This window comes from Pan troglodytes, chromosome 16, assembly GCF_028858775.2.
Source record: "Pan troglodytes isolate AG18354 chromosome 16, NHGRI_mPanTro3-v2.0_pri, whole genome shotgun sequence".
Taxonomy (NCBI): domain Eukaryota; kingdom Metazoa; phylum Chordata; class Mammalia; order Primates; family Hominidae; genus Pan; species Pan troglodytes.
In genome coordinates this window covers 36,513,081-36,540,183 of record NC_072414.2, presented here as the reverse complement: position 1 = coordinate 36,540,183, position 27,103 = coordinate 36,513,081, and the positions used below count along the sequence as shown (strand labels likewise).

At 42.7% G+C, this 27,103-nt stretch overlaps 2 protein-coding genes across 4 annotated transcripts in view; one reads left to right on the top strand and one right to left on the bottom strand.

Annotated features, from left to right (window-relative positions):
• Positions 1-1,210, top strand: part of SPG11 (SPG11 vesicle trafficking associated, spatacsin) — a 101,195-nt gene extending 99,985 nt beyond the window's left edge. For all 3 annotated transcript variants that reach the window (XR_010151656.1, XM_054667505.2, XM_016928134.4), the window contains one exon: positions 605-1,210. Coding sequence is in view for 2 of the 3 variants with exons in the window: in XM_054667505.2 (XP_054523480.1) it covers positions 605-785 (181 nt within the window). In the remaining variant the exon portion in view is untranslated. The remainder of the gene's footprint in view (positions 1-604) is intronic.
• EIF3J (eukaryotic translation initiation factor 3 subunit J) lies at positions 1,103-26,887 on the bottom strand. The gene is made up of 8 exons (XM_003314663.7): positions 26,654-26,887; positions 26,464-26,567; positions 12,961-13,015; positions 12,369-12,460; positions 9,233-9,347; positions 6,258-6,419; positions 3,572-3,645; positions 1,103-2,882 (listed from the first exon to the last, which is right to left on the bottom strand). Exons 1-8 carry the CDS (start codon positions 26,697-26,699, stop codon positions 2,751-2,753), a joined length of 780 nt encoding a protein of 259 aa, XP_003314711.2. The 5' UTR covers positions 26,700-26,887; the 3' UTR covers positions 1,103-2,750.
• Between the last annotated feature and the right edge of the window lie 216 nt (positions 26,888-27,103).

Here is a 27,103-nt window from a genome sequence, read left to right as displayed (position 1 = left end):
CACCCCTAATACTAGTCTGAGATAACCCAGACTCCAGCACCCTCTGCTCTATAGGTAATAGTAAGTGGTACTTCAGAGCTGACAGCCCTCACTCAAAATACAGCATCCTAAGGTGGGCACAGTGGTGCACACTTGTAGTCCTAGTTACTCGGGAGGCTGCAAGAGAAGCAGCTGAGCCCAGGAGTTCACACTCTGAAAAGCCACTGTACTCCAGCCTGGGCAACACAGTGAGACCTCCATCTTTTATTTAAAAGAGGAAAAAAAAGGGCAGCCACAGTGACTCACGCCTGTAATCCCAGCACTTTGGGAGGCCAAGGCAGGCAGGTAACTTGAGGCCCGGAGTTCAACACCAGCCTAGCCAACATAGCAGAACGCTGTCTCTACTAAAATTACAAAAATTAGCCAGGGTGGTGACACACTCATGTAATCCCACCTACTCGGGAGGCTGAAGCACAAGAATCACTTGAACCCAGCAGGTGGAGGTTGCAGTGAGCCAAGACTGCTCCTCTGCACTCCAGCCTGGGCAACAGAGTAAGACTGTCTCAAACAAAACAAAACAAAAAAAAACAGTATCTTAACCTGTACATTATGTTTCTTTATCTAGATATAAACAACATCAGCCTACTGACATGGTCATGGAAAACCTGAAGAAATTACTCACATATTGTGAAGATGTTTACCTGTATTACAAGCTGGCATACGAACACAAGTTTTATGAAATTGTAAATGTGCTTCTGAAGGACCCTCAGACAGGTTGCTGTCTAAAGGACATGCTAGCAGGTTAGATGATTTCATAGGTGTCTGTTTTCTTGTACTGTTAGCAGATTCTGACAGATGTGATGAGAAGAAGAATGCATTGGAGATCTTTGCTAAAGTTGAACAATCCCGGTACTGTACCATATCAGTCCTTTGTGGGTAGTAGGTAGCAAGTAAGAAACTTTTCAGGAGGAAATTCCTATTTAAAATAGATTGATTTTAGATGATTGTTCATCCACACCATTTTATATAGATACTAGTATTAAGATCAAAAGCTTCCTCTTCCTCAGGACAGCTTCTACTTTAGATGATCCAATAATGATTAAAGAATACCTGTACCTGCAGATTCCAGTTTCAAAGAAATTTAATTATTATTTACACAGTTAAGGAACAGGTGATACGTTTTCATTTGTTAGAAACTGATCTTTCTGTAATAAAATAGATTTTCAATTCAGTGTATGTCATTATTACTGCTAAGGAAATCTCAGCCCTTGTCTGCCTTAAAGGAATCTTTATTTAATTTACTGTAATTATTGCTGTGTAGTCACTACTTTTTGTTAATTCCTCAAATCACTTAGATGGTCTTGTTTTCCACTTAGTAGGTATACAGAGCTTTGACGTTCCTATTTCCTATATAAGAGAAATTTAAAACATTTTTTGTTCTTTCTGTCTTAGGGGAATAAAAAAACACTAACCACACATTTGGTTAAACTGCTTAGGAGAAGACATAATAAAGATTCCCCAATCTATACTTAACAGCCATAAACCTGAGTTACAGGCTCAGTTACTCCAAATAAATAGTTCTTATAGGTACTTAATTAATTAGGCCTTGGTATCTAAATAACAAAATAATTTCCCCAAATAAATAAGAGGAAGGCAGCCCTATACCTTTGTTGCTCTATGGTGACAATATAAGGACCTAGCAAATCACTCATGTTTTAAAGCTGTAACTATGTCAAGCATTTATTAAGATTTAGTATATAGAGAACGTAGAGAACTGTACTCCCAAGAGCTGTGTTCTATACTCTCAAAAAGTATCTCTTGGGAGGTAACACAAAATTTAAGTCCTCACAACAGTGATTTTATTAAATTAGTTGCTTTATAAAACATTGCAGATGTCATAATTGTTAACATAACAATTTACCAAACTGTAGTTAACTGGTGCAGTTTGCTGAGCATGTTTTATAAAGGAAAGGAAATGCCAAAACCCTGGTAAAGTTGTTCCATTGCAGCCTAAGAGAACAAAGATTTGTTTCTCAGACACTTAAATCAGGCAAATAAAAATAAGTTTCCCTCCCCCACCTGAAGCAGTTCATCAGTAGAAATAGCCTGATAAATAACTAGACAGTCTTTGCACTCGAGAGATTCCACAACATGTAATGCAATAATGGAAAGGTTTACCTTCTTTAGCTTCAAAGTTGGAGGGTTTTGGTCATTTTAATTTTATATCAAACTAGTGCTTTTCAGCCGCAGTATCTTCACTCTGAGATAAGCAGTCTTCTTCACAATGTATTTTTAATATCCTCATGTTCAATTTTAAGACAAAGCAATTTTAATACTAGGTGCACACCACATGCCCTTGCTGCAAACTGCTTTTCTTGACAAGTTATGAAGTAGTTCAAGGAGGTATGGTTAAGGCTGTATTACTGAATGGTGCTGGTAAATACTACACAATTTTTTTTGTCACGTTGCAACCTTTTGTTTCCAATTTAGTGACTGCTGCTATGAAATCAGATAGCAACAATGACAACATTATTAGGTTTTGAACTATGATTTAGTGGCAACTTAGGTTCCCAATTTTAACCCCTTGGCAGCAAGATCCAAGTTCCCTCATTTGCACATTAGCACCTAAGTGTCAAGGGGTTAAATAACCAGCACAAAAGATACTGCACTTCTGATTGTAGCATTTGGCAGAACTGAAAGGAAAGGAAGTTGTGCTACATGTTCAAGGGATTGTGGGCAACATAAAGATGACACCAAGAAAAGATAAAATGTCACATGAAGTCTTCATAGTCTTGTACATATCCTCCATCATAACCACCATAATCTGCCAGATCATCTTTCATGGTGGCTTTTAATCCCCCTCCAGGAACCACACCTTTCTTCTTCTTTTTGGCTTTGCTTTGCTAAAGATGAAAGAGAGTTAATTCATGAAACTTTGTGTGCTATGGGCATCTTATCTGGTACAGCAACCCTCATAAACACACAAAAACCTTTGGTCCCAGAAACACTAGTTCTGTAAGGGACATCCGAGCCTACATGTTTTGGACCTGAACAGGTCTCCCAGAGTCAGTCTCTCCAAAACTTGATCTGGGTCCTTGGTCCTGCTCTGGATACCTAGCCCACCAGCAGGGGTTATAAGTTATTGGTAGAAAGCTTTAACTTCACTGAAGCAAATTTAGAAAAGTGTGGATAAGTACCCCCCAATTTAAAATCACAAAGCTAACCTTTACTTGACATACTTCTCTTACTTTACTCTTATAAATACTCTGCAAAGTGAGTATTATTGTCCCTATTTTAGAAGGGAGAAGACTGAAGCTTAGAAAAGCTGATTTACCTATACCTATTAAGTAGCAATGCTAGTATTTGAACCCAGTCTGTGATTTCAGCAATTTCTATTAACTCAGAAAAGGGGAACATGTCTGGAAACAAAAGGACAGTAATAGCACCCATACTCCTCTTCTAGTCTAACTTAAATGGTATTAGTGAGTTGCTTGACTTTTAATTAGGACAGGCTCCTATTATATTTGTTGACTGTTAGACCTATAACCCCACTCTAATTTAATACACATTTCCCTACACAGCTTGCTCTTACCTTTTCTTGCTTCTGTTTTTCACTGCAAAGCACAGTCAGTGAATTGGTAATTTTTTTCAAGTCATCAATTTCCACTTAAAAAAAAAAGGGCATACCATTAAACTTGAATTTTTAAGCATTTTGAAAAGTTAAAGCTAAATATGTACATTCCATATATATCTATATATCCCAAAATGGACATTCCAAAAGTGTTATGAGAAATCCAATTTGTTCATTGTTAAACTTCAGTAACTTTGAAAGGACCATGAATTTCTCCTCTTTAAACATAAGGTGGCCGGGCACAGTGGCACATGCCTGTAATCCCAGCATTTTGGGAGGCCTAGGTGGGTGGATCACTTAAGCCCAGGAATTCGAGACCAGCTTGGGCAACACAGCTAGACCCTGTCTCTTGAAAACAAAATTCATTTTATTTATAATGATGACCTGTAATCACCAACACACCATTGCTCAACCAAAGAGAAACTGTCTTTATAGCTCACAATGCTCCCTACTATCCTTCCTCAGTCTAAACAAATGGGGGAGGATAACATGCCCTTCCATTAACACACCCCCAGTAATCAGGGAGAACAGACAAATAAACATGAAATGACAATTACTATTTTTTTTTTTTTTTTTGAGATGGAGTCTCACTCTGTCACCCAGGCTGGAGTGCAGTGACGTGATCTCGGCTCACTGCAACCTGCGCCTCCCGGGTTCACACCATTCTCCTGCCTCAGCCTCCCGAGTAGCTGGGACTACAGGCGCCCGCCACCATGCCCAGCTAATTTTTTGTATTTTTAGTAGAGACGGGGTTTCACTGTGTTAGCCAGGATGCTATTGATCTCCTGATGTGATCCGCCTGCCTCGGCCTCCCAAAGTGCTGGGGTTACAGGTGTGAGCCACCGCACCTGGCCTATTTTATTTTTTTTTTTGAGACAGAGTCTCGCTTTGTCACCAGGCTGGGGTACAGTGGCGTGATCTCGGCTCACCACAGCCTCCACCTCCCAGATTCAAGTGATTGTCCTGCCTCAGCCTCCCGAGTAGCTGGGATTACAGGTGCGCGCCACCATGCCCAGCTGATTTTTGTGTTTTGTTTTTTTTTTTAATAGAGATGGGGTTTTACCATGTTGGCAAAGTTAGTCTCAAACTCCTGACCTCAGGTGATCTACCAGCCTCAGCCTCCCAAAGTGCTGGGATTACAGGCATGAGCCACCACGCCCAGCCAGAATGACAATTCTTAAACCTACAATGACAACACCCTATCCCATGATGTCTCCATTTTCTTGCACGGGAACCACAATGAGAACAGTGACCATCTCTATGTCCTACCAAGAAATAGTCCTGTTCAGTGGACAGCATTATCAGCCTTATAAAAATATGAAGCTGGAAAGAGACACCAGTTTTTAGCTACCAGAAAGTGTTCAGTTTTGGTTAGAGAACACCTCCAAAAACCAGAAAAAAATTAGTACATGCAGAATAAAATATCAACTCTGGGCACATTACCAATCAAATGTAGAACCCTCAGCTTAGTGATAATTTCTCAAAGAAAACCCAATTCATTGTGTAGGATTCCTTTTTCTCCATCTTAAAAACTGCAAATAGGCTGGGCGTGGTGGCTCACACCTATAATCCCAGTACTTTGGGAGGCCAAGGCAGGGGGATCACCTGAGATCAGGAGTTCCAGAGCAGCCTGGCCAACATGGTGAAACCCCGTCTCTACTAAAAATACAAAAAATTAGCCGGGCGTGGTGGCAGGCGCCTGTAATCCCAGCTACTCAGGAGGCTGAGCAGGAGAATTGCTTTTTTTTTTTTTTGAGACGGAGTCTCACTTGGTCACCCAGGCTGGAGTGCAGTGGCACGATCTCAGCTCACTGCAAGCTTTGCCTCCCAGGTTCACGCCATTCTCCTGCCTCAGCTTCACCTTGTTAGCCAGGATGGTCTACAATCTCCTGACCTCATGATCCGCCTGTTTTGGCCTCCCAAAGTGCTGGGATTACAGGCATGAGCGCCAGACCAGGAGAATTGCTTTAACCCAGGAGGCAGAAGTTGCAGTGAGCTGAGATCGTGCCTCTGCATTCCAGCCTGGGCAACAATGCAAGACTCCATCACAAAAACAACAACAAAAACAACAAAAACTGCAAATACTAGCAAAACCAGTCCCTTCCATACATTCCTGCTTCACCACCCATGGCTGTCACTCCCATTCACCCTGCCCTGAAATGTATGACTCCTATCAAGGTGTGGCACCACAACCACGGACCCAGAGAATAGGTGCCAGCCCTGTCACTCAACTTGCACCCTGTCTAATTCTGATTTGTAAAAGACAGTGGCTGAAGTCTCACCCAACCCAAATCCTACAGTGCCAGAGACCTTTTCCCTCAAAAGATACTTCCCAGCCCCTCTCAAGTGATAATCAGATAAAAAGAATAGGCCAGTGTTTTATTAGCTGCTTTGCTGACAAGCCCAGGTATCTCTTAGGGAAGCCATTGTAAAACAAGAAGTCCTCCTACCCCTACAAACAAACAAAAAGATCCAGCACTCAAATTCACTGTATCTGCAGAACAACATTCACAAGGTAATTGCTAAAAACAGCAAATCATGAGTCTGTATTATAGTATCCTTGAAAATAAAAAATAACCTTCAACCTCCTGAAGAGAACATCCTACTAAAAATCTACCCAGAGGGGCTAGAAATTAGAATTACTTACATGAAATACACACATCTCGAACTAAGACTTCCAAAAAACTGGCATAATATAGTGACTTTTCATATTGTGTAATTTTATCTTTTAGTAACTTTCCAAACTCTGTAAAGTCATCTCTTGAAGATGGGTTCATAGCATCTATTCCATAAACTGTATTATTAACACCTGTAGGAGAAAAGAAGCACTGAAAAGTATCAGGAGGTTAGGATTTTTAAAAATGAAACCTTACAAAGCCAATAGCTATCTGAATAACCCTGTTGTTTCATTCTAAAGCAGGGGCTCTGAACCTGGAGCCACTGGAGTCATTGGATAGAATGGCTGGGTGAGGGGGGACGGGGGTTACAAACTTAAATCAGAAAAAAAGTTACATCTTTATTAACCTCTAATTCAGCATTTCCTTCAGTTTCAATTGACTGGCAACAAATCACAGTGGTATTAGCAAAAGACTTACCAGGAGAGATCACACTCTCCTGACATTACAGATATCTTACAATATTAATATTGTTCAGTCATAATTACTCTCAAACGACATTATTTATTAGACGTGCCACTACACCTGATTTAATGCATCGATAAGGAAGCATATAATTCTGTATCACAAATTTGTCGTTTTAGTATTTTGACATCTATTTATATATAACAGGTTTTCTTTATAAATAAGTATTTTATTCATTTAAAAACAATATATCAAGGCCAGACACAGTGGCTCACACCTGTAATCCCAGTGTTTTGTTTGGGAGGCCTAAGAGGAAGGATCGCTTGAGGCCAGGAGTTTGAGACCAGCCTGGGCAACACAGCAAGACCTCATCTCTACAAAAAAATTTTTTAATTAGCCAGGTGTGGCCAGACGCAGTGGCTAACACCCGTAATCCCAACACTTTGGGAGGCCTAGGCAGGCGGATCACCTGAGGTCAGGAGTCCGAGAGACAAGCCTGGCCAACATGGTGAAACCCCGTCTCTACTAAAAATACAAAAATTAGCCAGGCATGGTGGTGGCATGTATCTGTAATCCCAGCTACTTGGGAGACTGAGGCACGAGAATCACTTCAACCCAGGAGGCGGAGGTTACAATGAGCCGAGACTGCACCACTGCACTCCAGCCTGGGTGACAGAGTGAGACTCTGTCTCAAAAAAATAAATAAAATTAGCCAGGTGTGGTGATATTCACCTGTAGCCCTCGCTACCCGGGAGGCTGAGGTGGGAGGATTGCTTGAGCCCAGGAGTTTGAGGCTGCAGTGAGCTATGGTCATGCCACTGCATTCCAGACTGGATGACTGAGCAAGACCCTTTCTCTAAAAACAAAACAACATATTACATTACAAAAGGGATACTCTGTTCTTGTCCAAGAACACCCCCACAGTAAAGTGGGGAGAGAGGGAACAAAAAGAATAAGAAACAAAGATGGATCCTGTGAAAGTATTTGTCTAACTCCAGAAGCTAAGCAGGGGTAAACATGTTAAATCCCAATAGAAGAAATCTGGCCTAGGCTGTGCATGGTGGCTCATGCCTGTAATCCCAGCACTTTAGGAGGCCAAGGCGGCAGATCACTTGAGCTCAGGAGTTCAACAACAGCCTGGGCAGCATGGTGAAACCTTGTATCTACAAAAAAAACCCCAAAAAACAAAAATTACCCAGGCGTGGTGGCATGCGCCTGTAGTCCCAGCTACTTGGGAGGCTAAGGTGGGAGGATGGCTTGAGCCCAGAGGCAGAGGTTGAGCCGATCTCGGCCACTGTCCTCTAGCCTGGGTGACAGAGCCAGACCCTGTTAGAAAAAAAAAAAATCTGGCCTAGATGAGTTTTACACTAAGATAAGTATGCTTCTGTATCCTCCATGTCAAGTAGATTAGTTATTAACAATATTACATGTGGTATTTTAGTATGAGAAACACAACAGTAAAATCCTATTAACAATGACTATATGAATGCATGTTTTTACCTTTTAGTCTATAACAGGTGTCCCATGCTAGGCTTTATGCACACTTCATAAACCTGCCTCTTTAATAAACACATGGGCAGCTTTTACCATCCTAGGAAGACACATAATAACAGCCAAGAGCTCTCTATAATTAGATGAGTGCAGTTAAGACCTGCCAAGCATACAATGGTGCACAGGAGCATTCACAGCAACTCCTGGTATTTGTACAGATCCACTGACAGATAAGGTCATACTTCCCCATGAAAAGGAAAACAATCACTATAGTCAGCCTGTTGATCTGTTTCAGAGTAGAGAAAGTATGAAAGTGGGGGAGGGGTATCAGAATAACTAGAGCTTTCCTTCTTGGTTATAAATTTCAGTGATTTAACTGTTTCAACATGATCTTCTACTCTGAAAAGTACTCAACAGGTAACGATAACTTGGTTAAATGAAGCGAGGGCTTTGACTATTTCTCTAGCCATGTCTCTTACTCTGGAACACTCTGAATTTATCTATTTATAGGATCCTGCACTTTTATCTCACGCACTAACCACAGCTGCAGACACTGCACAAAGAAATGGAGGCCCTCTAAAGATAGGGCATGGTAAGGGCAAAGAAGGGTTGCAGAAGGAAATGACACTGAGCACAAGAAGGCACAGCAAAAGCTGCATGCCTCTCACCTGGAGCAACATCCTACTGTCTAAGTCTTAAGACAACAGGACAGCCCTACAGTCCATTTCAAAGCTACAGACCTCACATTTCATGCAAATTTCATCCAGCTGATAAAAATATTCTATGCAGTAGTGTACTTCATCTGAGTCTACTCCTTTTTGCCCTTCTTGCATTGCTATAAATGACTTATCTTAATAATCTTTTACTCAAAACAATTATTCAAAAATCTGAACATGTAATGAAATCTCAAATATACACAGAGATTAAAAACTGCTTTCTAATATCTACATTAGCCAGTTGTTTCTTTTAAGAAAAGGAGATGTTTTCTGAACTTTCTGGGTCTTCACCTGTAACAGTTTAATACCGTATTGCAATCATAATCCCGTCTTACCAAAAGTTTCCTTTGCTAATTCGAGGTCTGACTCTTCCTGTAATTTCTTTAGCCGCAGTTTATCTGCTAATTGTTCTTCTGGTGTTAGCACTTTAGGTTCTTCAGGTTCTTCTAACTAAAATGAGACAAAAGTTTTTAAAAAGCACAGGGATTATGATGCACTCAGTACCTTTCTGTATTGTACGAATTCTTAAATAAGCGTATATAATAACAAATAAAAGTGAACACTGGTAATTACTGTTTCATGCATTCTTCTAAACACTTTAGTTTTTTTTTTTTTTTTTTTTAGACAGAGCCTCACTCTGCCACCAAGGCTGGAGCACAGTGGCATGATCTTCGCTCATTGTAACCTCTGCCTCCTGGGTTCAAGTGATTCTCATACCTCAGCCTCCCGAGTAGCTGGGATTACAGGCGTGCACCACCACATCCAGCTAATTTTTGTAGTTTTAGCAGTGACGGGGTTTCACCATGTTGGCCAGGCCGGTCTTGAACTCCTGGCCTCAAGTGATCCGCCCATCTCAGCCTCCCAAAGTGTTGGGATTACAGGTGTGAGCCACTGCGCCCAGTCCACTTTAGGTATCCTTAACCCAATTTTAAAGATAAGCAATGGAGGCACAAAGAAACAACCTGCCCACAATAGAAGGTAACAGCTGGTAACGTGACAGATTTGTACCCAGGAAGACTGGGGTTACTTCTATAACCTTTTTTAAAAAAAGGAATTGAGACTGTGGATAAGGTAAAAATATTACTTTCATACACTGCTACTAAAACTATATTGGAAAACCCTTTCTAGGGCAACTTGGTAATATGGATCAAGTCTTAAATAATATTTTTACATGCTTTAATCAAGTATTCTACTTCCAGGTATTTACCTTAAGAAATAAGATGCACACAAATATGTAAGCCCAAGAATGTACATTAGAGTATTATTCATAATTTCAAATAAATTTACAGACAACCTAAATGTCCAACAGAATGGTTCAAAACATTTCCCCTTTTCATCATATTGTATAATTATAAAATTACCACTATAACAAATTTTAAAGATATAATAGATGTCATTTGTTTCCCAAACCCACTTCTCTGAGATGACAGTTGACAGCTTAGTGTATATCTATCTTCTCTTTATACTGGGATATAATTATTTTTTCTTTTTTTTTTTTGAGATGGAGTCTCGCTCTGTCGCCCGGGCTGGAGTGCAGTGGTGCGATCTCCGCTCACTGCAAGCTCCGCGCCTCCTGAGTTCATACCATTCTCCTGCCTCAGCCTCCCAGGTAGCTGGGACTACAGGCGCCCGCCACCACGCCCGGCTAATTTTTTGTATTTTTTAGTAGAGACCGGGTTTCACCTTGTTAGCCAGGATGGTCTCGATCTCCTGACCTTGTGATCTGCCTGCCTCGGCCTCCCAAAGTGCCAGGATTACAGGCGTGAGCCACCACGCCTGGCCGTTTTCTTTTTTTTTGTTGTTTTGAGGCAGGGTCTTGCTCTGTCACCTAGGCTGGAGTGTAGTGGCGCAGTCATGGCTCACTGCAGCCTCAACTTCCTGGGCTCAAGAGATTCTCCTACCTTAGCCTCCCAAGCAGCTGATACTACAGGCATGTACCACCATGCCCAGCTTATTTTTCTATTTTTTGTAGAGACGGGGTCTCCCTATGTTGTCCAGGCTGGTCTCAAATCCATGGACTCAAGCAATACTCCCACCTCAGCCTCCCAAAGCGTTGCAATTACAGGCATGAGCCACCACGCAGGCTGTTTTAATTTTTGAACCATGTAAATGTGTTCTGAAATAGAAAATAGGCCAGGCACAGTGGTTCACGCCTATAATCCTAGCACTCTGGGAGGCCAAGGCGGGTGGATCACCTGAGGTCAGGAGTTTGAGACCAACCTGGCCAACACGGTGAAATGCCATCTCTACTGATAATACAAAATTAGCTGGGCATGGTAGCACATGCCTGCAGTCCCAGCTACTCGAAGACTGAGGCAGGAGAATCACTTGAACCCGGGAGAAGGTTGCAGTGAGCCAAGATCACACCATTGCACTCCCGCCTGGGCGACTAGAGTGAAACTCCATCTCTAAAAAAAAAAAAAAGAAAAGAAAAGAAATAGAAAATAGGCTGGACGTGGTGGCTCATGCTTGTAATCCCAGCACTTTGGGAGGTTGAAGCAGGCAGATCACTTGAGGTCAGGAGTTTGAGACCAGCCCGGCCAACATGGCGAAACCCCATCTCTACTAAAAATACAAAGATTAGCCAGGCATGGTTGCGTGTGCCTGTAATTCCAACCTGGGATGCTGAGGCATGACAATTGCTTGAACCTGGGAAGTGGAGGCTGCAGTGAGCCAAAATCACACCACTGCACTCCAGCCTAGGTAACAGAGTGAGACTCTGTCTAAAAACAAAAACAAAAAAAAACAAGCATATATTTCTGATCCTGTGCCAAATAATCAAAAACAAATACATTTATATAGCACATGGCACAGAAATGAACAATTTTTATATTATGTTCAATATATACACTGCAAATAAAAACTAATCCTGGCCAGACGCGGTGGCTCACACCTGTAATCCCAGCACTTTGGGAGGCCGAGGCGGGCGGATCACGAGGTCAGGAGATTGAGACCATCCTGGCCAACATGGTGAAACCCTATCTCTACTAAAATACAAAAAATTAGCTCGCCGTGGCTCCTGTAGTCCCAGCTACTCAGGAGGCTGAGGCAGGGGAATGGCTTGAATTCGGGAGGCAGAGGTTGCACTGAGCCGAGATTGTGCCACTGTACTCCAGCCTAGCGACAGAGCAAGACTCCATCTCCAAAAAAAACACAAAAAACAACAACAACAACAAAAACTAATACTGCTGACTAGAATGAACTACAGGCACTGGCAAAAATCACTGACTGTAGTCACTGCACTATCATGACTATTCCTGAATGTTTGTGAAAACTTAAGACACTCATATATAAAACTGGGTTCTGTTTTTGCAAAAACCACAAATCAATTTGTTTTGGATTTTACCTATCTTATGGCATCCATTTAAAGTCTTCACAGAGCCCTTCAAATTCCTAGGTAATATTTGCAGCCTGTTAGAAACTATACCACTACCGATGTGAGAATTCTGTATTTTAGAAAACAGAATTTACCCTCTTTTTAATTTCTTCTTGCCTTTTCTTCTGTTGCCGTTCTTTCTCTTTTATCTTCTCTGCTATTTTTTTCTTTTCTGAAATTTTTACCTCTAAAAGTAAAAAAAAGTTTTATTCAGTTATACTGAGTATTTTCCAGTTTATGGATGAGACAGACATGATACTTGTATACTGTTAAGAGACCAAACCTTTCCCAGCTTCAAACAGTGATTTTTCTCACAAATAATGGGAAACTTCTGGGACTCTTCCTTCTCCTCTCTAATGTGACCCCTAAGATCCAAATATCTCTTCATATTTCCCCACTGTCCTATAGGCAGGGCTTAGATCATTCAACTATAATTAATGCCGGAACCTCTACCCTTTCCTACTAACAAGCACTCATACAGAAATACAGCAAGTATCTAATCTGATTATATTTTGAGGCGATAGAGAAAAGTTGCAGGGAAAACAGAATAAAGTGGGAATGGAAGGACACTTGGTTTCTAAATACCAAAATGTTCCATTTTGTGAGCGTTCTGTCATTTGTCTTAATACAAGTCACAAATGCTCAGCAAGACATAAAAACAAAAATGGAGGCGCCCCAGTGGCTCACCTGGTTTTACTTCTGCTTCCTCTTTTTTTTCATCATCATCGTCATCCCAGTTATCCTAAAGAAAAGGACTTCCATTAATAATTCTTGCATGTTTGCTTTTCTACGTGAACTTTATTATCAACTTGACTAACTCCAGAGAAATGTTTGTTAGTATTTTTTTGTACTGCATTAAATTTATAAATTAATGTAGGGGGAATTGACATCTTATAATGCTGAGCTGCCCTAACCAAGAATAAGAACTGTCTTTCCATTTGATCAAGTACATTTTTGTATCTTTCAGAAGTGTTTTAAAGTGGTTTCCCTATTAGAGGCTCTGCGCATTTCTCTTTAGATTTATTCCTAAGTATTTCATCTTGTATGTTGCTATTATAAATAGGGTGTTTTCCTATTATGTCCTCTAGGTGGCTATTATTTGTGTATAAAAACCTATCGGCAAGACCCAGTCTCTGCAAAAAAAAAAAAATTAAAAAATTAACTGGGCAAGGTGGCATGTGCCTGTAGTCTCAGCTACTTGAGAGGCTAAGGTGGGAAGATCACTTGAGCCCAGGAGGTTAAGGCTGCAGTGAGCTATGATAGTGCCACTGTACTCTATCCTAGGCAACTCACTATCATAAAAACCCTGTCTCAAAACAAATAAACAAAAATGACTATTGGCTTTTTTTATATGTTAATATCCTGCTACCTTACTGAATTCATTTATCACTTAAGTTAGATTTATCGTTGCTTCTCTAGGGTTTTACAGGTATGCTACCTTATCTGCAAACAAAAGATAGCTTTACTTCTCTACCAATCCTTAGGCCCTCACAAGTGATTTACCTAATTGAGCCAGCTAAACCTCTAGTGCAATGTTGAACAGCAGCAGAAGTAATGGGCATCCTTGCTTTCTTGATGGAAATGCCTCTATTGTTTCCCCATGAAGTGCTATGCATCCCAACAAATTTATGCAGTAAAATTTACCAGACTTTTTTTTTTTTTTTTTTTTTTTTGAGACGGAGTTTCACTCTTCTTGCCCAGGCTGGAGTGCAATGGCACGATCTCAGCTCACTGCAACCTCCACCTCCTAGGTTCAAGTGATTCTCCTGCCTCAGCCTCCCCAGTAACTAGGATTACAGGCATACACCACCATGCCTGGCTCATTTATTTTTAGTAGAAATGGTTTTTGTTTTATTTTTTTTTTTTAGACGGAGTCTCGTTCTATCGCCCAGGCTGGAATACAGTGACGATCTCAGCTCACTGCAACCTCTGCCTCCCAGGTTCAAGTGATTCTCCTGCCTCAGCCTCCCGAGTAGCTGGGATTACCAGCACATGCCACCATGCCTGGCTAATTTTGTATTTTTAGTATAGACAGGATTTCACCATGTTGGTCACACTGGTCTCGAACTCCTGATCTCATGATCCGCCCGCCTCGGCTTCCCGAAGTGCTGGAATTACAGGCATGAGCCACCGTGCCTAGCCCCAGTCTTTTCTTTCATTGCCTCTGGATGGATTTCAAGTCAATTAGAAAGTCTTTTCTTGTTTTTTTGTTGTTTTGTTTTGTTTTTGAGATGGAGTTTTGCTCTGGTTGCCCAAGCTGGAGTGCAATGACACGATCTCGGCTCACTACAACCTCCACCTCCCGGGTTCAAGCAATTCTCCTGCCTCAGCCTCCCAAGCAGCTGGGATTACAGACATGCACCACCATGCCTGGCTAACTTTGTATTTTTAGTAGAGATGGGGTTTGTCCATGTTGGTCAGGCTGATCTCGAACTCCCAACCTCAGGTGATCCACCCACCTCAGCCTCCCAAAGTGCTGGGAGTACAGGCATGAGCCACTTCGCCCAGCCAGTAAGTCTTTTCTTACACCTAAGAATTCACCCACAATTTTTTCTAGAATGTATAGGGTTTCATTTTTTTTTTCATTTAGATCTCTGATTTGGAGTTTTTTTCTTGTGTATGATATGCGACATGGATCTAATTTCATTTTTTTCCCAAATGGCTACCCAGTTGTCACAGCATCATTTATTAAAAACCCTTTAATAAATAATGGTTTTTTTCCCTGGGCTATGGTTTGAATGTGTCCTCCAAAGTTCATGTGATGAAATCTCCAATCCAACAGTGTTGAGAAGTAGGGTCTTTTAGAAATGATTAGAGGCAAAGCCCTCATGAATGAATTATTAATACCTTTATATTAGGAGTAGATATCTGATAAAAGGATGAGTTCTGACACCTTCTGCAATCCTTTGTGCTCTTTTGCCCTTCTGCCCCAGGATAACAGAGCAAGAAGGCCCTCGCCAGATGCCAGCACCTTGATACTGGACTTCTCAGCCTCCATAACCATAAGAAATAAATCTGTTGTTTATAAAATACCCAGTCTATTGCATTCTATTGCAGCAAAAAACATTTTAAGATACCCTGTGACTTACCATATACTAAATTTTCATATGTACTTGGTCTATTTCTGGGCTTTTGATCCTATCCCACTAGTCTACTGTCTCTCCATATAACGGTACCATACTGGGTTTTTTTGGTCTTGTTTTTTGAGACGGAGTTTCACTCTTGTCGCCCAGGTTGGAGTGCAATGGCGCGATCTCAGCTTACTGCAACCTCTGCCTCCTGGGTTCAAGTGATTCTCCAGCCTCAGCCTCTGGAGTAGCTGGGATTACAGGTGTCCACCACCATGCCGGGCTAATTTTTGTATTTTTAGTAGAGACGGGGTTTCTCCATGTTGACCAGGCTGGTCTCGAACTCCTGACATCAGGTGATCCACCCACCTCAGCCTCCCAAAGTGCTGGGATTGCAGGCGTGAGCCACCATGCCCAGCCCGTACTGTTTTAATTACAGAGGCTTTACTTTAATGTCAGCTAGAGCTAGTCCTTCCTTGTAGGTTTTCAGATTTTTTAGTGTTTTCTTGGCCTTTCTTGCATGTTTTGTTTTTCCATATGAACCTTCATATCAATTTATCTAACTTCATAAGAAAGCTTCTCCATTAGCAGTTAGGACAACCTAGCTGAAATCAATAGCCTCTCTGAAAGTGATTCAGTTATTAATAAATAAAAACTGAGAGAACTTTATAGTTCTTACTTCCCCCCAAATGTAAAAAGCATCCTATACTCTGGCCAATAGCTCATTTATTTCAAGGAGTATTCCATACAACATAAGCCTGGTTAATGAATTAAGTCTATATAATTCTTAAGCCCACTATTAAAAAGGAGTCAGGCCGGGTGCGGTGGCTCATGCCTGTAATCCCAGCACTTTGGGAGGCTGAGGTGGGCGGATCACGAGGTCAGGAGTTTGAGACCAGCCTGGCCCACATAGTGAAACCCTGTCTCTACTAAAAATACAAAAAATTAGCTGGGCGTGGTGGCAGACACCTATAATCCCAACTACTTGGGGGCTGAGGCAGGAGAATCACTTGAACCCAGGAGTGGGAGGTTGCAGTGAGCCAAGATTGTGCCACTGCACTCCAGCCCAGGTGACAGTGCGAGACTTCGTCTCAAAAAAAAAAAAAAAAAAAAAGAGTCAAGGCCGGCTTACGCCTGTAATCCCAACACTTTGGGAGGCCAAGGCAGGCAGATCACCTGAGGTCGGGAATGCAAGACCAGCCTGACCAACATGGAGAAACCCCGTCTCTACTAAAAATACAAAATTAGCTGGGTGTGGTGGCACATGCCTGTAATCCCAGCTACTCGGGAGGCTGAGGCAGGAAAATTGCTTGAACCCAGGAGACGGAGGCTGTGGTGAGCCGAGATCGCGCCATTGCACTCCAGCCTGGGCAACAAGAATGAAACTCCGTCTCACAAAAAAAAGTCAACAGCTAATCAAGCCTTCATGGATCCCACTCTCTGACTCAGGGCACTTTAATCCCAGCACTTTGGGAGGCCGAGGCAGGCAGATCACTTGAGACCAGGAGTTCCGAGACCAGCCTGGCCAACATGATGAAACCCCGTTTATACTAAAAAATACAAAAATTAGGTGGGCATGGTGGTGCACGCCCGTAATCCTAGCCACTCAGGATGCTGAGGAACAAGAATCATTTGCGCACAGGAGGCGAAGCTGCAGTGAGCCAGGATCGAGCCACTGCAGTCCAGCCTGGGCAACAGAGACTCTGTCTCAAAAAAAAAAAAAAAAAGATCTATACTCTGTTTTTTCTACGCCTAACTCAATCATTGAGCTAAATATAAACCAATTATCAAACACAATTTTCTAAAAGCTCCACGGAACTTAGAAGGCTCAAGTTTAATAGGGACAGACACAGCCCTATGATTAAAGACGGCTTTAATCATAGGTAGCCTGGCCATTGTCTCAGCAACCACCAGGCACACTATGACATGCCATTTGAAGCTGAGTGGCAAGATGGCAAAAGCAGGGCAAGAGGCCCTGATGCTACTAAAGAAGCAAAGGCTGACTAGTATGACTAATATGCCACAATATGACACCAAGCTTCTGGTTTCATAACACGACAGATCACAAATTTGTATCAGTCTAGGAATATAAACTAACCAAGCCTTGGTTCTTAATAAAAATCTCTAAGTCCACTAAAGAAATTAAAAATTCAACATCCTGATTAAGGCTGTCATACAGTCTGCAAGCATAATTAAAGGAACTTTGTATTAAAAAGTAAGTGTATTTTTATATTCATCTTACTTCAGCAATTTAACCCACAGCTCGCAGTTTTAACAGATTGAAAGCAAACCAGCTAGTCATTATTTGAGTAACTGTGATACTAGAGTTAGAAATTAGAGATCAAACGTTTGTATTTCGCCGTTAGTTTGCTAAGTGCTATACATCACAGTACAAAAGGAACCAAAGAGCTAAAAATAAAAGTGAATTACTAGGCATTTTTTGTTGTTTAAATCTTCACAGAACACAGGAAGGCTGGATCTGTGAGTGATAGGGGGCAGTGTTTCAGATAGGAGGACCATTTGCTTACTTCCAGAAGATGCATATTTACAACCCTTCTGAGAAACAGGTGTAGTAACAAGGTTAATTCTCACAACAGTCCTGTAAGAAGGTAGTGTTATTCCCCCATTTTAAAGAAAAGGAAACCGAGGCCCAGACATAGCCAACCCACAATCTCAGTGAAAAACTAAGGGACCTGCTCTGAATGGACCAAAGTTCTTTAAAGTGTCATGGGTATAAAGTTACAGTTAGAAGAATAAGTTCTGGTGTTCTCTTACACAGTATGGTGATTATAGCTAATAACAATGTTATATATTTCAAGATAGTTCCATAAGAAAATTTTGAATGTTAACACCACAAAGAAAGGATGTTTAAAGTGATGAAATGGTAATTACAATGTATACATGCATTGAAACATCACAATATACCCCATAAATATGTACATTATTTGCCAATTATAAAAAATAATTTTAAAAAAGTTTTAAATAACTAAACATTTGACTGACCTTTTTATTGAAAATAAAATGATTTACTTTTTAAAAAAGCATGTTTTAAACACTTGCTTACAAAGTTCACGGTTTAGTAGAGTTCAATTCACTGTAATAAAGCAGCTTACAACACATCTTTAGAGTAACATGCTGAGATACATCCTTTAAATGTATACATGTAAACAGCTTCATTTAAGGCTTTAAACACAATGTTAAGGAAGGTCTTTAAAAAGCATGTTTTAAACACTTGCTTACAAAATTCACAGTCTGGTAAACAATTTAATTCGCTGGAATAAAGCAATTCCAATGCAATTCCAATGCAAAATAATAATAAAAATAAAAATAGTATTATAGTAAATATGACTTCTTCCCTGAGTCCTGAAGTATAAAATAACTAACTGGGAACTAAGTCCCTCTCCTGGGAACTCTGGGAATCTCATAAAGAGAAGGATTATTACACATATTAAGATATGCCCAGCTAGAGGTATACTGGTTACCAAACTTCTCACCTTAAATTGCCTGTAGTGGTTCTCTACTGATCTTTTTTTTTTTTTTTTTTTTTTTTTTTTTGAGATGGACTCTCACTGTGTCGCCAGGCTGGAGTGCAGTGGCGCAATCTCAGCTCACTGCAACCTCCGCCTCCTAGGTTCAAGCAATTTTCCTGCCTCAGCCTCCTGAGTAGTTGGGACTACAGGTATGCACCACCATGCCTAGCTAATTTTTGTGTTTTTAGTAGAGACCGGGTTTCACCATGTTGGCCAGGATAATCTTGATCTCTTGACCTCGTGATTCACCCACCTCAGCCTCCCAAAGTGCTGGGATTACAGGTGTGCCTGGCCCCTCCCACCTTTTTTTTTTTTTTTTTTTTTTTTGAAATGGAGTTTTGCTCTTATTGCCCAGGCTGGAGTGCAATGGCACGATCTCGACTCACCGCAACCTCTGCCTCCTGGGTTCAAGCGATTCTCCTGCCTCAGCCTCCCAAGTGGCTGGGATTACAGGCATGTGCCACCACGAACTGGCTAATTTTGTATTTTTAGTAGAGATGGGTTTCTCCACGTTGGTCAGGCTGGTCCTGAACTCCCGACCTCAGGTGATCCACCCACCTCAGCCTCCCAAAGTGTTGGGATTACAGGTGTGAGCCACCACGCCTGGCCAGTTTTCTACTAATTTAAGAAACTGGGCCAGATGAGTTGGCTCACGCCTGTAATCCCAACACTTTGGAAGGCCAAGGTGGGTGGAATACCTGAGGTCAGGAGTTCAAGACCAGCCTGGCCAACATGGCAAACCCCTGTTTCTACTAAAAATACAAAAAAAAATTAGCAGGGCGTGGTGGTGTGCACCTGTGGTCCCAGCTACTCGGGAGGCTGATGCCCAAGAATCACTTTGAACCCGGGAGGCAGAGGTTGCAGTGAGCCGAGATCACGCCACTGCACTCCAGCCTGGGTGATAGAGAAGGCCTCCGTCTAAAAAAAAAAAAGAAAAAGGAAAAAAACTGGTCTGCAAGCCTCTGGTAGTAAGAGGTCAAGAAGGAAGAAGTATGGCTGAAAATAAGGAGCTCCATCTCAATACCCCCAAGGTAAAGAAACAAACTCAACACAGGAGCATTTTTATTTAATGTTGATGCTCCTCAGTTACCCTTCCCAGAAAAACATAACCCCCACCCCACCCATATCACTGCTCCCTCAGTACATTCACACCAACTCTATGTCCACCTCTATCCCTGACCCTAGTTTCTCCCATCAAAGCATAAACCTTACCCCAGACACACATCAATGCAGACATAATGAAGCTACCTAGACATTCCCTACTCCATCACAGAATGGATTTTAGTAGCAAAAGAAGTGATTCTGGCCAGGCGTGGTGACTCATGCCTGTAATCCCAGCACTTTGGGAGGCCAAGGCAGGCAGATCACGAGGTCAAGAGATCGAGACCATCCTGGCCAACATGGTGAAACCCCATCTCTACTAAAAATACAAAAATTAGCTGGGTGTGGTGGTGCACACCTGTAGTCCCAGCTACTTGGGAGGCTGAGGCAGGAGAATCGCTTGAACCCAGGAGGCGGAGGTTGCAGTAAGCCAAGATTGCGCCACTGCCCTCCAGCCTGGAGACAGAGCGAAACTCCGTCTCAAAAAAAAAAAAAAAAGTGGTTCCTATCAACATGTACCAAGAAGAGCCATGACATCTGCTCCTCAATTCATAAAAGGACCATCCAAACCTTGACTGTCACTCTCTCCCCAAAGTGCTTACAAGTCTGCCCTGAAGTTACTACCAAACTAGCACTAAGCCCCTAAAGAAAGGAGCATAGTAAGTGTCAGCAAAAAGAGACTGGTCACACTTCCAAACAGATGTAATTATAAAAGCAAAAGGCCAGGTAGCTTTCCCCAGGAAGTTAGAGTTTTTGTTTCCATAGTTATAAAATTAAGTGTCTGAAAAGTAGATTTAAGGTAGAATGCTCACCATGCTGCTTCAAAAAATATGCCCAATTTTTTGTAAACATTAGAAGTTTGTAAATTCCAGCAGCAAATTCAGATAAAATGTAAAAAGGGTTCCTAGAGAAACAGCTAAAATTAACACTTAAAATAGGGAGCAAGTCTACAACTCACTTCAAAGAGCCCTAAATGGTTATTTGGTTCAAGAGACTACCTATGAACATCCAATTAAATCCTTTACCCAATTATTTTTGGTAGCCAATTAATCTTTCAACTATAATATCCAATTTATCTTCAAAAGAATCACCCAGGCTGCTCTCCTAAAATGGCTAGCTTCTTAGAATAGGGCCTGTTTATAAACTACTTGCTTATCTATACTCTTGCCCTGCAGATACACACCCATCATTTAAGCTATTTCTATGAAAGAGATGGCTGCTTTTTAACTTTAAAACTTGCTTCCCTAATTGAACACAACTAAGTATCAGAAGCAAAGCAGAAAACTTTATATCTTGCTTTCTTTTTATTTCTAACAATGTGGCCAGTAGTTAGCTGGTTCTGTCTTCATAATATAAAACTACATTATGTCACATGCAATGAGAACACATTTAGGGCTGAAAATGCTTTCCAACTTAAGCAAGATGTATTTATAGATTGTCAAATAGAAGTAGCTTCAAACGAGCAATAAAACTCTTTTGCCCTATAGCAACAGCCTAGGAACTAACATATACTCCTTCTCCTTTTTTCTTTAAATAATTTGGTTTAGGTAAAACATAATCTCTTGCTGGGAAAGAAAAAAAAAGCCTTTAATTTGTGTTCTGTAAGCTGTGCAGTTCTGAGAGAACTCAGAACTGTGCAACGAGATCTTGGCAAGGGTAGACTTCCCAGCAAACTTCAGTTTTTTAAAAGCCAAAATGTTCTTCCACCATCTCAGAACTATGCTGGGTGCCTAGAAGCCAAGGTGCCTGCCTTAGTAAATTCTACTTCATTTAATTCAATTCATTAAGCTTTTAACATACTACAATGGATCAGCACTCAGCTGAGTTCCATCTCAATGCCTACCTGTCTCATATTCAGGACAGTTATCAATCTACTTTAAATTTCTGGCTAAGCAATATCAAGACACTGAACACTAAACAAGTGGTTTATTTACAATGATCCATCATGACAAGAAAATATTTTTCAATAACAAACATGCTTCCTAATTCAAAACTTGCTAGTTTATAAAAGTGGCAGGGTATGAAATGATATGATTGAGATTTTCTTGAAAATAATCTGGTTGGAGGAGGAAAGTGGGGATACAGAGGAGACAAGACTGGTCACTGGTTTATTAAATGTTTCTCTCTACTGCATGTTTGGAATTTTTCATAAGTTACACATACACACACTCTCTTCAAAATACCCATTTTCTGGCAAAATGCCCACCTTCTGGGTATTTCCTAGTAATTTCACATTCTGTAAAATACAGATCCTGTTCTTTAGAAGTTGTTTCCAACCCCTGAAAATTGTCCCTATCTGGTAGATTCAAACTATTTATTGGAATAGGATCCTAACAGAGAGTGAATGAGTAGGACAAGAGAGGCTCAACTAAATCTGTTCTTCAGGATCGCTCTCTCTTTAAATGTTTTGGGGTCTTGCTATGTTGCCCAGGCTGGCTTCAAACTCCTAGGCTTAAGCAATCCTCTTGCCTCAGCCTCTTCAGGATCTTTTAAAAGAAATGCTATATGGTTACAGAGGCAAATGCCTGAGATGGCTGAACACAGCTATAAGTTTCTGCAAACTCTGTACCCTTTGAATAAATCTAGCTTCTAAACTGTTCTACTGAAATGCTAGGAGACTAGTAAAATGGAGCAAAAGTTATGTTGTCCTTGCGTCCAGTAGGTACTCACTGCCTTCTCAGTCAACACATCCTACGTATCATACCAGCAATGAGGAAGGAGTCATATATGCCAAGTGAACAATTCTTCCCACTACCTCTGCACAATTATCAGGATAGTAAAAAAGGTAAATAAAGCCAGGGTGATGGGAAACTATGCTCCCGAGTTCTCATCTTTTTAACTGGGGAAAAGCATAGCCTTTTCTTGCCATATATATTAACGGTTGTACAGTTTCACCTAAGTCCACTTCTGCCACTGCCAGACAGCTATTTGAAAAGTCAAGGACAGCAAAATACTAAGTCTACTAAATGAGAGTAAAGTGCTGGAGCAAATTATAATAACAAAAACATCAGCTTTCCTTTCATTTCCCAGGACATTACAAATGACATTAAACCTGTATTTTTAAAGGTTAAGTACTAGATGCTGACATAAACAGAAGACCTCACGGAAACTAAGCCTTGTCTGCAACTCCTCATAAAAAGTACAAAAACATAAGAATTCAGAAATTTGGTAATATGGCTGAGTCTGCTGGCTCACGCCCATAATCCCAGCATTTCAGGAGGCTGAGGAGGATAGATCACTTGACTCCAAGAGTTCGAGACCAGCCTGGGCAACTTGGCGAAACTCCATCTCTACCAAAAACAAAAATTAGCCAGTCTCACAAATCTGTCTCAAAATAAATAGGCCAGGTGCAGTGGCTCACACCTGTAATCTCAGCACTCTGGGAGGCCAAAGCAGGAAGATCGCTTTAACCTCAGGAGTTTGAGACCAGCCTGGGCAACTTGGCGAAACTCCACCTCTACCAAAAACACAAAAATTAGCCAGTCTCACAAATCCGTCTCAAAATAAATAGGTCAGGTGCAGTGGCTCACACCTGTAATCCCAGCACTCTGGGAGGCCGAGGCGGGAAGATCACTTTGACCTCAGGAGTTTGAGACCAGCCTAGGCAACATGGCGAAACCCTGTCTCTACAAAAAAAAAAAAAAAATATATATATATATATATATATAGCCAGGCGCGGTGGCTCACGTCTGTAATCCCAGCACTTTGGGAGGCCAAAGCGGGTGGATCACGAAGTCAGGAGTTCAAGACCGGCCTGGCCAAGATGGTGAAACCCCGTCTCTACTAAAAATACAAAAATTAGCTGGGTGTGGTGGTGGGCGCTTGTAATCCCAGCTACTCGGGAGGCTGAGGCAGAGAACTGCTTGAACCTGGGAGGCGGAGGTTGCAGTGAGCCAAGATCGTGCCACTGCACTCCAGCCTGGGTGACAGAGCAAGACTCTATCTCAAAAAAAAAAAAAAAGAAAAAAATATGTAAATTAGCTGGGCACGGCGGTGCACACCTGTAATCCCAGCTACTAGAAAGGCTGAGGCTGGAGAATCACTTGAATCCAGGAGGCGGAGGTTGCAGAGATCGTGCCACTGCACTCCAGCCTGGGAAACGGGGTGAGACCTTCTCTCAAAAAATTAGATGAATAGATTGTTTTAAGTTAAAAAAAAAAAAAAGAAAGAAAGAAAAAGAAATTTAGCACTAAAACAGCAACTGGGGCCGGGTGTGGTGGCTCACGCCTGTAATCCCAGTACTTTGGGAGGCCAAGGCGGGCAGATCACAAGGTCAGGAGATTGAGACCATCCTGGCTAACACGGTGAAACCCCGTCTCTACTAAAAATAGAAAAAATTAGCCGGGCGTGGTGGTGGGCACCTGTAGTCCTCAGGAGGCTGAGGCAGGAGAATGGAGTGAACCCGGGAGGCGGAGCTTGCAGTGAGCGGAGATTGTGCCACTGCACTCCAGCCTGGGTGACAGAGCGAGACTCCCTGACTCCATCTCCAAAAAAAAAAAAAAAAAAAAGAGCAACTGGACAAGATAATCTTTGTGGTCCCTTACAACTTGTAAATATCCAAAACTTGTTCCAAGTGATCAGAATTATATTCATCAGAGGCTGGGTGCGGTAGCTCACGCCTATAATTCCAGCACTTTGGGAGGCTAAGGCAGGAGAATCACCTGAGGTCAGAAGTTCAAGACCAGCCTGGGCAACATGGCGAAACCCCGTCTCTAGTAAAAATACAAAATTAGCCAGGCGTGGTGGTGCGTGCCTGTAATCCCAGCTACTTGGGAGGCTGAAGCAGGAGAATCACTTGAACCCAGGAGGTGGAGGTTGCAGTGAGCCAAGATCGCGCCATTGCACTCCAGCCTGGGCAACAAGAGCGAAACTCCATCTCAAAAAAAAAAAAAAAAAGAATTATACTCATCAAGATCGATACCATTTAGATCCCTTAATCCCAAGGAAGTTATTCCATGACATTAGTCTAGACTATCCATTAAAACTTCGTTTTCTGCAACTTCTTTCCTAATATCTCTAATCTTTTCTCTGCATTTGTTAATTTATTCCCAAATTTCATAACAGATGTCTTAACTGCCACTTCCTATATGCATGGAAAAAAATGAAAGGACCAATATGAACCCAAGGCTCAAAACTGAAAATCTGCTACAATGTAGAGGGGTAACTAATACCTTGTAATGCGGCTGGTAACAAAATCTAGTCCCATGTTTCTACAACATGTAAATAAAGCATCTAAGTGTCTTCAAACAATAACCAGTCGATTTATTAACTTCAATGTGTGCAAAGCTCACAACATTCTTGAACCTCAGGCTGTCAGTAAATCGGACATCCACACATCCAACCTCATCGGACTGGGGAGAGAACAGAAAAACTCAAAACAACATTCCTATTAAGTTCATAGTGATTATCTAGCTTAAACTTTTCAGCCCAGGCAGGATTTATAGGGTTCTCCGTTTGTGTTTATAAATTAGGAGAAATTCACTAAATTAGGCAAAACCACAAAAAAAATCATTTTCCATTTCACACAAAACTATCTGCACAAATATAACAAGATTTTGAGAACTTTGTTAATAAGAGTCTTAACATTTTGGATTTGAGACTTCTGTAACTATGTAAAAAAAAAAAAAAACCACGTAGAAGTAAATGTCACTTACAGCTGTATAATGAACCCTTCGGAGTTTTCAAAATCAAACGACTGAGGTAAAAATGATTATCTACAAGGCACAGACAAAACAACAACAACAACAAAAAACCACGGGCCCGTCATCTACAACCACCACCAAATCTTCAATATTTCCTTAGGTGTCGTATGTGTGTAGTTGAGTAACTGTCGTCTCTCCATTTCTCAGGTCACGGTGTGAACTACCTGGGTTTCTGTCCACTAACTGCGGGCTATCTCAGTGGTCAGTTCATTCTTTTTACCACAGGGTGGGGGAAGGGAGAGCCAAAAGTTATTTCCCTTTACTGTTTCTAGCTGTCTCGTGTGGGAAAAAAAGGTTGAAATTCAACCACAATATTTCACTCATCTAATCCCTCGAACAAACTGTATAAGTAGACCTCAGGGTCATAAATGAGTTACTGGCCCTGGGCTGACCTGAGCTCCAAAAGACAGGCGAGTCTCAAGGCTTTCCATATGGATAAGCTACAAGGCTCAATTCCCAACTTCCCGGTCTCATTCCTGCGAAAGGCTCCGGACCGCGAAGCTTGCACGTGGGCCGACCCGGCCGATGCTGTCACCTTTCGTCGCCAGCCGGCGGGTGGGATCCACGCCGGAGAGCAGACTCTCAACCGGCGAGGGAGTCCGGGAGGCCACGCTGCCAGTCTTCGGCCCACACATGGCCGGCAAGCGGAGGGGAAGAGAGCACCGCCAGGCCCTAGGCTCGCGCCTGGATCCACGGCCCGCAGGCCCCGGCAGCGACCCGGGGCCCAGAGTCGGCCGGCAACAGCGCCAGCCCGCTTCCGCGCTGCCCGGCGCCCTAGCCCGCACCCACCTTGACGTCCTCGTCCTCGTCCTCGCCTTCCCAGCGGTCCCCGCCGGCAGTGCCGCCGCCCCCCACCTTCCGCACTGGGTCTTCCACGGAGAAAGCGTCGGCGTCTACGGAAGAAAGCGAGCCGCGTTAGTGCCTGCCACTGCGTGGGGCCGGCGCCGGCCCGGGCCCTGCCCCAGCAACTTCTCCTCACCCCAGGAGTCCGAGTCCCCCGCCGCCGCCGCCGCCGCCGCCGCCATCTCGAGCCGGGTGTGAGCGTGTGTGAGAGGGAGAGCTAGCGAGGAGTTAGCACGGCGGAGGTGAGTCACTGGGTTTGCTCTCGTTGACCGGCGCGGAGCAGGATGGGACCGTGGCGACTGTGCGCCGAGCCGAGGCCACGCCCCCTCAGGCGGCGGCGGCGACGCGCGCGGGTAAGAAGTGGGCGGGGACCGCGGTCGGTGGCGCTGCGGGGCTTAGGGAGAGGCGGAGGGGGGGGGCGGAGGGAGGCGGAGGGGGGGCGGAGGGAGGCGGGGGGGCGGAGGGGGGGCGGAGGGAGGGGCGGAGGGGGGCGGAGGGAGGGGCGGAGGGGGGGCGGAGGGGGGGCGGAGGGAGGGGCGGAGGGGGGGCGGAGGGGGGGCGGAGGGGGGGCGGAGGGAGGGGCGGA